Source organism: Argopecten irradians, chromosome 12, assembly GCF_041381155.1.
Source record: "Argopecten irradians isolate NY chromosome 12, Ai_NY, whole genome shotgun sequence".
NCBI classification, from domain to species: domain Eukaryota; kingdom Metazoa; phylum Mollusca; class Bivalvia; order Pectinida; family Pectinidae; genus Argopecten; species Argopecten irradians.
Genome location: NC_091145.1, coordinates 21,338,047 through 21,350,124, shown reverse-complemented (window position 1 = coordinate 21,350,124; position 12,078 = coordinate 21,338,047). Strand labels below are relative to the sequence as shown.

General features: G+C 37.2%; 1 protein-coding gene across 2 annotated transcripts; it reads right to left on the bottom strand.

Annotated features, from left to right (window-relative positions):
• Nucleotides 1-3,142: 3,142 nt before the first annotated feature.
• On the bottom strand, nucleotides 3,143-9,983 carry LOC138336161 (protein CLN8-like). 2 transcript variants are annotated; one of them, XM_069285500.1, is made up of 3 exons: nucleotides 9,656-9,983; nucleotides 8,540-8,663; nucleotides 3,143-5,675 (listed from the first exon to the last, which is right to left on the bottom strand). In XM_069285500.1, exon 3 carries the CDS (start codon nucleotides 5,664-5,666, stop codon nucleotides 4,827-4,829), a length of 840 nt encoding a protein of 279 aa, XP_069141601.1. In that variant the 5' UTR covers nucleotides 5,667-5,675; nucleotides 8,540-8,663; nucleotides 9,656-9,983; the 3' UTR covers nucleotides 3,143-4,826. The 2 variants fall into 2 exon arrangements, with proteins under 2 accessions (XP_069141601.1, XP_069141600.1); XM_069285499.1 differs by lacking the exon at nucleotides 9,656-9,983 and having other exon boundaries at nucleotides 8,540-8,778.
• Nucleotides 9,984-12,078: the final 2,095 nt, after the last annotated feature.

The following is a 12,078-nucleotide window of genomic DNA, read 5'->3' as shown; positions in this document are numbered from 1 at the left end:
CAAACTAGTTCCTCGATATGTTTAGTGTATGGGTATTTCCAATACACAGTGTATTGTTGTCACAATGCATCAGACATTCCTAGATAATGATGTGCCCTTTGTTCCTATCCGTTTGATAGTTAAATCAGGCAGTTCCTATCCGTTTGATAGTTAAATCAGGCAGGTAATCATATCAGCACCTTTAATAGATACTTGACCGAATTACAAGGCTGAGGAGATAATACCACAGCCGTTTGCCTCTATAGATATGTGTGTACTATACTGTGGTTCTAATTGGTAGTATAAAACCACTTTAAATCGAAACTTTAGCTTCATATTGACAGTTGGGTATGGATTGGTAAGAGTTGAAGATTTTAATGACTGGCAAAACGTGAACCTGTGGTTCAACATTATCAATATTATCGTATTATTATTATACTCACTTATTCCCTGAATGTATACAGTCTTTGTATGCAACGAATAACACCCATCTATATTTATGTTTTAAGGCCAAAAAATATACTGTTCAGGGTTACAATGGCAAAAAGTAGGGTCGGTAGGTCGGCATTTTTTTTTTTTTTTTTTTTTGTAGTGTCTTTCACTCTAAAATAATGGCCGGAACCGGAGTCTGAGATCGAAATCGCGACTTTTGATTTTTTTCTCAGGGAAAAAAATTAGGGTCGGTCGGGTAACCCTAAATAGACATATTTTTTTGTTTGGTCTATGTGTACAACTTTAGACCATTTTCAAGGATACTGTGTAATATGTCATTTTTTACAGAAAGAATTTCAACGAATATTTAATTTTTATACACTAGAATAGGTCCAAATAAAATGCTCTTCAAACATTGTGTTACATAAATTGAATTATGCTGCCATATTGTCAATGACAAAGCTCTTGGAAAAACAATGCAGTCGAAGATATTTTACTATATTATATTAACGTAACTTTCGAGTTGGTGCGGTGTGCTGCGCATGAAGTGGTGTTTTGGGACAGTGTAAAGTATAAGCGTATTATCTACTCAGTTCACATCAAAATAAATTCATAATATTCACAACAATATTGGAGTACATCTTTTCATACATATTTCATTTAAGTATGACATAAGGCAAACGTAGTTATTTTCACGAGAGGTTCCGAGATTTTCCTGTTCTATAAACTCGAACGACTGGATTTTACGTTAAGTTTACCTTGTTTAATTTCCCCCTACGTTTGCATTGCTACAAAGAGTACATTTTGGTCAACAACTGCTATCGCGCCAAATCCTTAATGTCAATTCTTTGTTGTTGTAGGAAGCAAGCGACTTTCAAATCTGAAAGCGCTCGAGTTTTTGGTTTTTGTAAATGATTGATTAAAGGCCCAGAACCTTTCCGGAGAAAATATAAAGGTTTCTTAAAAAACCATTAATAACATCAGAAAAGGCATACCAATGACCTAAAATAAGGTTACGACACCAAACATAAGCAAGATTTCCTGCGTAACATATGAAAACAGTGGAGAGTCAATTCGCTGTTTTGCCGTCTGGCGCAGTGATAGTCAACTACCGCGCGGTAATTAGGACGACGGCGGGAAACATAATACGACCCGCGTTATGAAAATAAACATTTTATTTATTTTAAACAATTCGTTCAGAAGGTGATGATAAATGAAGTATTAACGGTAAGTTAATAATTTTTAAGACTCTACAAAATTATCGATCTTGTTTTACATTCCCATTCTAAAGATTAAAAGCCGTTTCGGAAAGGTAGTGGGCCTTTAATCATGATTGCGTTTATATGCAATGGAAGTACCGTTAATAATAATGTTTGATATTAATTAACATAAGTTTTCTTTTTTTTTTAAATTTGTTTGAATGAATGTGAATTTGTGTGAAAAAAATCGACTAAAACTTTACAATATAACAATGTTTATTCCTGTCATTATGAATGTATTACATATTTGTTCTTGTCTCGTCGTATTGTTGTGAGGGCCATATGGAAGATTAGTACTCTACTAAATATGTAACCCTCGTAACATAAAGATTCTATTATTAGATTATTATCTTTATTATTGTATTTTGTATTTCTATATCACTCCGTGAGGATGGAATGTTCTCATGATTGCTGTCCCTATGGCGTTCGTAGGTATTTAAACAGCTTTCTTGCTCGCTGGACCGTTCTGCGATTTGTTCGTTGGTGAGTGTGATGTAATTTGAAGAAGTGACATAATTAAGTTGATAAACAATATAAATACATATAATTTATAATCCTAATAGACGAATTTCATATGTTTACAAAAAAAAAAAAAAAAATTGTATCCAGGCTTCTATATCACGAACAGCCTTACAACTGTCTTAAGTTTAGACCTGGTCAAACAAAGATATGTATGATCGTTTCATGATCCTCGCTGAGACAGGTTTTCGGTTATGAGTAGATGAGATGCTACCTGTAATTACCATCATATCACAGGAAATAAACCAACTTATTGTCGCGTGACGTTTATTTTCTTCGCAAATGACGATTCAATACCAATAAATCGCCAAATTGAATCTCCGTGACAATAACGATTCAATTCCAGTAAATCATCAAATAAATCTCCGTGACAATAACGATTCAATACCAGTAAATCGCCAAATTAAATCACCGTGACAATAAGTTGGTTTATATTAATCACAAAATCTTTTTGTCATCTTTTTCACAGTTCATCTAATATTAGGGAAAATTCAGTCTAAGAGAACATTAAAATTTGTACATATATCGGAAAAACCAGTTCTTATGGTAATTAAATCATCAGTCGGTTTTACTGTGATATGCCTGAAAAGCCCATGGCTGTGACATGTGTGTAGATGTTCAAACTCGCTCGCTGTCCGCCATTACACATTGTGGTCGAACTTCTTGTATGCCGAACCCTGTCCCTTGCTCGTAGAGTAATGCAACTTTTGTCTTGAACTGCTCAAATCGCTCAAACAGTGTGTTTACCTTATTAGGTGAATTGTCTTGCCTAAAAATCATTTTATCACCTTCTCAGTGGTTATGTAATTTATTTGTTTAACGTGCGTGACTTTGGCTCGGGTATGGGTACTTTGGCTCGGGTATGGGTACAGCGTCCATATTGTACCTGCTTAATCGTATTGATCAACGATTTGATATTTCAACGATATTAATTAAAATACTAAACAATGACGTGGAATTTGTCAATATTTTATGTTATATGTTTCATAAGAAATGTAGAACAATACATTTATGCCATATTTTGCTTCTTGGTTTTGTAAAAGAATTAGCCAGAGCGAATTGTCCCTTTAAAGGCCAACTTCCATTCCGAAATAAACAAACAAACAAAATCAAAGCTTCCCTAAAACAATAACAGAATAAGAAAATTAATACATTTAGCCTAAGATAAGGTTACAACACCAAACAAATGCAAGTTTCTATGTTAATTTGTGAAGTCAACTATAACGTGCGTCGGGAAACAAGATGATCCGCGTTACATGAATTAACATTTGAATCGGGTTTTTTTAAATGAATTGTTCGGAGGGTATTGGTAAGTGTAGTAATAACGGTAAGCTAATAACTTTTGCGACTCTAAAAAATTATCAATCTCGTTTTATATTCCCATTTCTAAAAAAAATAAACGCCGTTTCGGAAAGGTAGTGGGCCTTTTATTACGAAATTGTAATCTAGCCAGGTTACCTTCCAATATGGAAGTTCAACCGTCAGTCGTTCTATATTATAACCTAAATCTCAATGCTTACATCTAATATCATTGGCTATTGACCAGATTCACAATAATTCACATCATTCTCACCCAAATTCATTTTTACATCGAATAACACTCGGCTTTATTTAGATTAACACGATACTGATCTAGTTGTTGAGTCATACACTCGCAAGTTACAAACAATACTTTTTCTGAAGACAGTTGTACAATTTCGTGTCAATTTTCATCTACTTCCAGACTTATACATTTCAAAATTGAGTTTCACATCTCTTAATTACAATATGGTCTCTTGATTTTTAAAAATTACACATACAGCATTAATCTCTCTCTCTCTCTCTCTCTACATACACCTATATCTATCCCTAGACACACACTTACAAATATTTCTAGATGCACACCTATACATACTGGTATCAATCCCCACATACACATTTATAAAAAATCTATCTCTAGGTACACGTCTATAATTTTGCTATATTTTCACACAATTCCTTTTTTCATTCAGTTGAAAATATCATACTTCACAAGCATGATTCTACATCGACAGACTTGCATCAACAAATGTTTCTACCTCTCTCTCAGTCAGCTTTATATTCACGTACAAAACTTTAAAAAAACGTTATCATACTCTATTCCAACTTCACTGGTCAAAATTAAGTATCAAATTGATTAACCTTGGCCAACGAAGTTATTTATTATTGGAATATTTAGCCTATTCGCTACGCTATTCCAGTTTTCAACAAACTTGGCTAACATCAAAATATATTCATAATGCTCATAAAAACCTTGGAGTATTTCATTTAAGTATATCATACGGCAGACGCAGTTATTATCACGAGATGTTCCGCCATTTTTCTGTTCCATAAACGCGAACGGTTGGATTTGACGCTGGTTTACCTTATTTAATTTTCCTCCCGTTTGCATTGCTACAAAGAGTCCACTTTAGTCAACAATTGCTATCGCATCAAATCGTTAATATCAAAAGTTTTTTTTACAAGAAGCAAAAGGCTTTCAAATCAGAAAGTGCTGTCTGCTTACAACACCTCGAGGATGGAATGTTCTGATGGTTTTTAGTCTCTTCGATGTTTACTAACAACTCCTCGAAGATGGAATGTTCTCATGATTGTAGTCTCTTTGATGTTCCTAAGTATCTAAACAGCTTTCTTGCTCGCTGACCCGTTCTGAAATTTATTCTTGTCCGAGTCCTCGAAATTCCAGTCGACTGGCGTAATCAGCTGCTGCGTCTTCTTGTAGGTCCAATATGGCGTCATCAGGAACGTGACTAAGACGAGCTGTGTGTAGAGAGAAACAAACATGGGGGTGGGCATGGCGGACCAAATTCGTTCCCAGTTCTGGTAGGTTAAATACCATAGGTAACATTCAGCCACAGATCTTAAGTGGAATGTGTGTACCAAGAAGAACTGGTTCGCCTTCCACAACAATGTATGTGCTTTACCAGCTTTCAGCAGTGTCCAGCAGATACCAGAGAAAGGTGTGCTCATTTCCAAGATGAGTCCCTTTGTACCGAAACAGTGTGTGCTATCCAGGTACAGGAGTAGAGAGTACCCACTTAACGACAGCCAATGATGGAGATTTAACAGGATGCTAGCTTTCCTATAAACTATGTCGGATATCAGTAGAGTTCCACATTCGAACACGAAGAATCCCACCGTCGTTGTTAAAGCAAAGTAACTTGTGGGAGTTGTAGAGAACACTGGATCTTTTACAAGTTCTGTATCATAGAATATAGCCCACATACCAACGACAATACAGAAAAGTCCATAGGCCCCCCGGACGACTGCTAGGTTCCAGAAGATCTTCTCCTTCTGCCTGAGGTTCCTGTATGTCTGCGTACATGATGCTAGGGTGGCAGAGACCAAGTAGAGGATGGAGAAAAATAAGAAGGATATGCCGACAAACTTCAGTTTGACGGTAGGGTTCGAGTAGTCCACGTCCACCAAAGCGGGATGAATATATTCCACCAAACCCATCCTGTTGTCCTACAAATGGAAAGTGAAAACTAACAATTAGCGCAAATTAAAGGACAAGTGGTAACGCTTAAATTAAAAGGCACATCCGGAAAACCATTCGGACCTTTCTGTCAAGCTTCGGAAATACGATGCTTTCCGGAAAGGTTGGTGTAGTTTTCCGGTTGTGTATGATGGACAAGGACATGATAACGGACAAACACATCAGCTACAAAGTTAGCAGAGCCTACCCATTAGGTCACTTGGATGACATCATACAGTAACGAACGTCTTCGTTGAAAAAAGAGCAGAATTTATCCTTGTGACCTAGGTCACTCTAGTAACTAGAATCTTACACAGTTATGAATTAATTAAAAGCAAAAAATGTATTTTCTTTTTATATATATTCTCTTTTGCATCGAGAGGAACATTTTCTGAAACGAAATCTTATCCTCAAGTAACCCTACGCACGACTCATATGTGGATATGAAAGATAGCGATATTCTACCCGAAGGTCGATATGAGTGTATTGTATGGGATACTAAGTCAGTATTACACCAGTAGGTATGAGAAAACATTATACAAAAACTGTGGTGGAACACTTTCTATTATAATTTTGGTCAATCGATCACTTTGAGGTGTGTGCCATTATATGGAAATGTTAAATATTTAGAAAATTAACTTTATGTATAATTCAATGAATACACTTAGTCTATTATAGTTACATGTATAGCCTCAGACATCAGGTCGCAGTGACCAGACCGTTATAGACGGTTATTCATGTATATGCCTTGTAGCTAATGTTAAATATTTAGAACATTTCATAATATATTATACCAATTTATAGCTAAATTGTTATAATTAATAACATGGAGACGAATGTGCCATTATATGGAAATGTTAAATATTTAGAAAATTAACTTTATGTATAATTCAATGAATACACTTAGTCTATTATAGTTACATGTATAGCCTTAGACATCAGGTCGCAGTGACCAGACCGTTATAGACGGTTATTCATGTATATGCCTTGTAGCTATCATGACCAAGTCATCGGTTTCGATACACTATTACTTAAGTGCGTATTCGTGACAAGAAGTGGTCAGATTACTTAAGAATGATATGTACTCTGACATTTATTATAAAACTGATTGATGTTGAATGTCCATGTACCTCTAAATAAACCAAGATTTCACAAGTTAACGGGGTCGCTCTTAAGGACTCCACGAATAAACACCAGAAGCTACCAACACGTGTTTGAGTCCTACATATACACACCACTACAGAACATACCACCATACTACAGAACTTCTACATTTCATTGGAATTGGATATTGGAATGAAATTTGCTCAAGATTAATATGGAACTGGGAAATTTCTGTAGGAACATATTGCGTTATCAGAAGTAAAAACTGAATGTTGCAACATACTTCCAAGTTCAACCAAAACCACAACAACCCGAATTTGACGAATTATCCAAAACAATTAATATTAATGCAAATTTTAATTATAACCGTCGAATGTAACATTGTTTTGCGCTATAAGGCTTCGATTTACTGTGGTTAAATTGTATTATGGATTGTATTGATTTGTGTTATGGTTCGGTGTTTACTTTACAAATCTAATACATCAAACCTGTCTATAAAAACCACCCAAAGAAGCAAGACAAACTGGCCTTATTACTATACGTGGTCTTTATACACAGCCAAATATCCGTGGTCTTTATACACAGGACAAATTGAACTAAAATTGACCATTTGGGACCCATCCTCGATACTCTGCAAGGTTTATTTTCACAGTCGTTTTATTATTATTATCAAAGACAGTAAAAGTAACCCATGGAGTATCGATAATATTTGTGACCCCGAGAAAATGGTCTTGATAAGCAGGTAGTCTTTATACATAGGTGGTCGCTAAGGCAGGTTTCGATGTATCACGAAAGAAATGTTAAATTATATGATGCCTGAAGACAAAAGACCCCTGGAGTTACCAATCGACTAAGGATTTTACTTTTAGAAATAATGTATGTACCTGGTACTTAAAGGGACAATTCAGTCTAAGAGAACATTAAAATTTGTATATATATCAGATAAAACAAGTTCTAATGGAAATTACATAAGTCAGTTTTACTGTGATATGCCTGAAACGCCTATGGTAGTGACACGTGTGTGAAATATTCAAACTTGCTCGCTGTCCGCCATTACACACTGTGGTCGAACTTCTTGTATGCCGAACCCTGTCCCTTGCTCGTTAAGTAATGCAACTTTTGGCTAGAACTGCTCAAATCGCTCTGACAGTAGTGTGTTTACCTTATTAGGTGAATTGTCTTGCCTAAAAATCATTTTATCACCTTCTCAGTGCTTATGTAGTTCATTTGCTTAACGTGCGTGACTTTGGCTCGGGTACGGGTACAGAGTTAATATTGTACCTGCTTAATCGTATTGATCAACGATTTGATATTTCAACGATATTAATTAAAATACTTAACAATGTTGTGGAATTTGTCAATGTTTTACGTTATATGTTTCATAAGAAATGTAGAACAATACATTTATGCTATAGTTTGCTTATTGGTTATGTAAAAGAATTTGCCTGAGTGAATTGTCTCTTTAACTATGTTAGAGGTTTAGCAGGATAATACATGTTTGAAGCATTACATCGTATCTAACGTACCATACCCATCACACGTTTCTTAACGTCGTTATCTAAAGCCATCGCGCTATTGCCCATGCATTGCAGACAGGTATCGGAGCATATCAAGCGATCAATCAATTAATGACAGACAAATTATCGGCTGCAGCAAATGTTACCTGTTGAAAACAACTCGATACTTGGTCCTATATAAAGTTTGATGTTATCACACATATTTAACCAGTGTCCGAGAGTTGTGTACTTACCTTATGTTTGGTTAGTGTATCCAATGTCCAGTGCTATACATCCGTATATCGTATGTGATCCGTTCCGTCCTGTCCCTATACAGCTGTATCAGTCACAAGGTCTAATCACGGGACGTAGGATTACCTGATAAGATAAATGCCGTTATAATATTGTATGATGTGTACAGCTTCAGTGGTTGATGATCAAGCAGTTTAGTATACATGTACTAAATACAATATTCAGTATTCAGTACGATACTCTCCATGAAGCCTCGCTTGCCAGGGGTATTTAGTACGATACTCTCAAACCTACGACGTAATGCAGTTTATCTCATACAATAACCCGTGTCGTATGGGGATGTAAATACATGGCTACCCATGCAATACAAATTTCCTGACTCACTGCGTCAACAAAATTACAATTTTCTCAGTAAAATTAGCCATTTTCAGGGAGAGCATCTTTCTGAATAGTCCGCTAAACCTGCCGATATTATTAGGCTTTTTTTATTTTATTTTTTTGCCTGATATATATTAGGAATTAAAAAAAAAAAAAAAAAAAAAAAAAACTAATTATATAGGCAGGTTTAGCGGAGTACGTTCTGAATATCAAGTCATGCATACGGGTGTAATACAGGTTTATCGGATACCCCAGGGTCGTATTCCTGAACCTGTATTATATAAGAAACATATACAAAATATAAAAGCTAATAACAAACTGCAAACGTAGTTTAGAAACTAGACTGAGTTTACTATAAAAAATGCAAACAATGGAATTTGTGTTATCACGTAATTTTCATGTATGGAGAATTAATTGATTTGCAGTCGCAACTTTATTCGAACTTTAGGTAGGGTATCATAATTGCAAAATTCTAATTAAACGTCGAGGTAGGAGAGAAAAATACTCTTTCGACAAGTCTGAGGTTTTGTAGAAAATCCATATTCTTAGTCTTATTTAACAAACCGATCACCAAATTTTATTGCAATACTATAGTAGCTGACTTCTTCCTCTCCACTGACACGCCTTCCCTCACAAACATCTTCATATTACCAAGATTTCAAGATTTCAAGATTTTATTTGTTACTCTAAGACACATGAAAATGTGTTACATGAGGACATAATGATATACATAGACATACCAGGTGTTGACATTGGGCGCTTCCTTCTCTTTTTTTTCTTTACATTGATGGCCGGCTCGCTTAGGACCTTATCGTGACGCCATCTGTACCACCCCTCGGCCAACGATGTCCGACACCCTGACAGGATGTGTGCAATCGTTTCCTAGCTCCCACAGAGCTGACATGATGGGTCATCAGTAAGTCTCCACTGGTGAAGATTTGATGGGGACGGTAGTGTGTCGTATACCGCTCTAAACAGAAATGCGATCATATATTGGTCCTTTCTCCACACTTCTAACCAAGACGGTTTCCTGCTTGGCAATTCCCACTTCATCCACGCCCCCTGATTTCCCAGCTCAACAGATTTTGTATTCCTCTTGTCTTTCTCTACCCGCCTGATCTCGCTCTGAATCATCCTGCGCCTATCTGACATTGATGCGTTCTTCCACTGTTGAAAGTGCTGCAACTCTAGTCCTTGCCTTGGACCGCTGAAAGTGTTTCCAACCACATCCCGTAGTTCCAGCATACTTTCAACCTGGTCTACAGATGTCGATGCTGACCACTTTCTTCCTGTCCTTGTCTGGAGACATGCTCCACTGACTTTTTGTATATAAGGAATCCCGCAATGTCATGACTAGACGACACTTTGCTACATTGAACTCCTCTACCAAGGATGAAAGATGTAAATGTAACTGGTTGAATTTCCCATACAGCTTTACGGAAGTAAAACCTGGTGGTACTCCAAACCATCGCCGCAGATAACTACTAACTGCTCTCTCCAACCCCTCAACTTTCGTCACTGGGACCTCGTAGATCAGCAACAGCCACATCAGCCTTGGCAAATCCCCATGTTGATGCGTCCAAGATTTGTACTTTCCAGGTAGTCCGCTTCCATCCACCTTTTTCATCCATGATCTTGCCTGTGATAGTGCCATCTTTATCGAGTTGTTATCTGAGTGATTCATCATATTACTCCCCTAAGCAATTGATTGAATTGTTGACTAGTGCTTTGTATGGCAAAACAAATTAGTAACGTGGCTGTGAAAGTATAAAAAATGACGATCGAGTGTCACTCTCGTGGTTCGAACCCTCATCCTCCGACCGCTTTTCGTGGTAAAAGTGATCTTGGCCTGTGAATTTAATATTAATCTCAAGAAAAACCATATGCTAAGATGTATATATATCCAAGCTTGATCAACCCGATGGTAAATAATTTGTGGATGAATACATTTTAGTGCCTTCTCCTTTTGACTACAACCCCAAGCAAACGCTTTCAGACCAATGTCTTGACACCAGACTTAAACATTATGACAGATAGATGTCTGGTTTAGCTAACCAGACATCTATCTATCATAATGTCTAAGTCTGGTGTCAGGGGCAGAGTATATCGGGCTACTTTGAAAACTGAAGAAATTTGATTATCGTACAAAACAAAATCTTCATTTCCAGTGTAGGTGGAATACCGGGGTTTTGTATGGCAGTCTATGTGGAAGGCCCTACGAATCATCGGTATCATTGGATCAGATAGAAATAAGTTGACAGGGTACTTGTGCCGAGAGACAGAAATGGCTTCATTGTGGCTGTGGAAGAAACGAGATGAGATTTGCAACTGAAGACAGACCTATTGTTCTTTGGGAACATACCAAATGTGTTGCAACGATTCTAGATTGGCGATCGGTAGCGGGCTAGGATATTATCGTCCCAGTCAGAGCTCCCCTGGAGGTTGTAGTGGATAGCGTTGATACAATTGTGATGACTAGAGGGCCATTGATAAAATCAAGTATATGACAACCTCCAGAGCGAGCTCTTATGGACGATATGACAGCACAAAGACGGTAGTCGAAGGCTCGTGAACTGTTACAGATATTGAGAATATCATCAGTTGAGCTCGGATTAAATTCAGCAAGTCTATGAGCCTATCGAGGAAGGAGGATCCACCTGATGACAGGACCCCGCGGCATCAACAACATCAACACGTATTTATGTTCTACAGTTTGGGGAACCGGTGACCACCAGGTGAATAAAACAGTGACAACCTTGATAGACATGAGCAGCCTGGAGAGACAGGAATCCAAGGATGAAGGATCCAAAACCACAGTGCTCACAGCGTCCATGTGTCAAAGACTGAAGAGGACAATCAGAGTTATGATAAAACATCAAAACATATCAGCAGGATCAAGAGGTGCAGCAACATCAGCAAAGACGACAAAGGAAGACGACGATAACAAGAGGCCCAGAGGGCCTGTATCGCTCACCTGGTTTGTAATGCCAAGTACTGTTCTAAACACAGGTTCATTGTTTCTTTTCTGAAGGAATTTGAATATTAACCTCTAATTCCCCTATTGGGCCCCACCCCTCCTGCCCCCAGGGGATCAGAGCCAAAGTTTATACAAGCTCTGTTCCCCTTCCCTCAAGAATGTTTGTGGCCAAATTTGGTTACAATC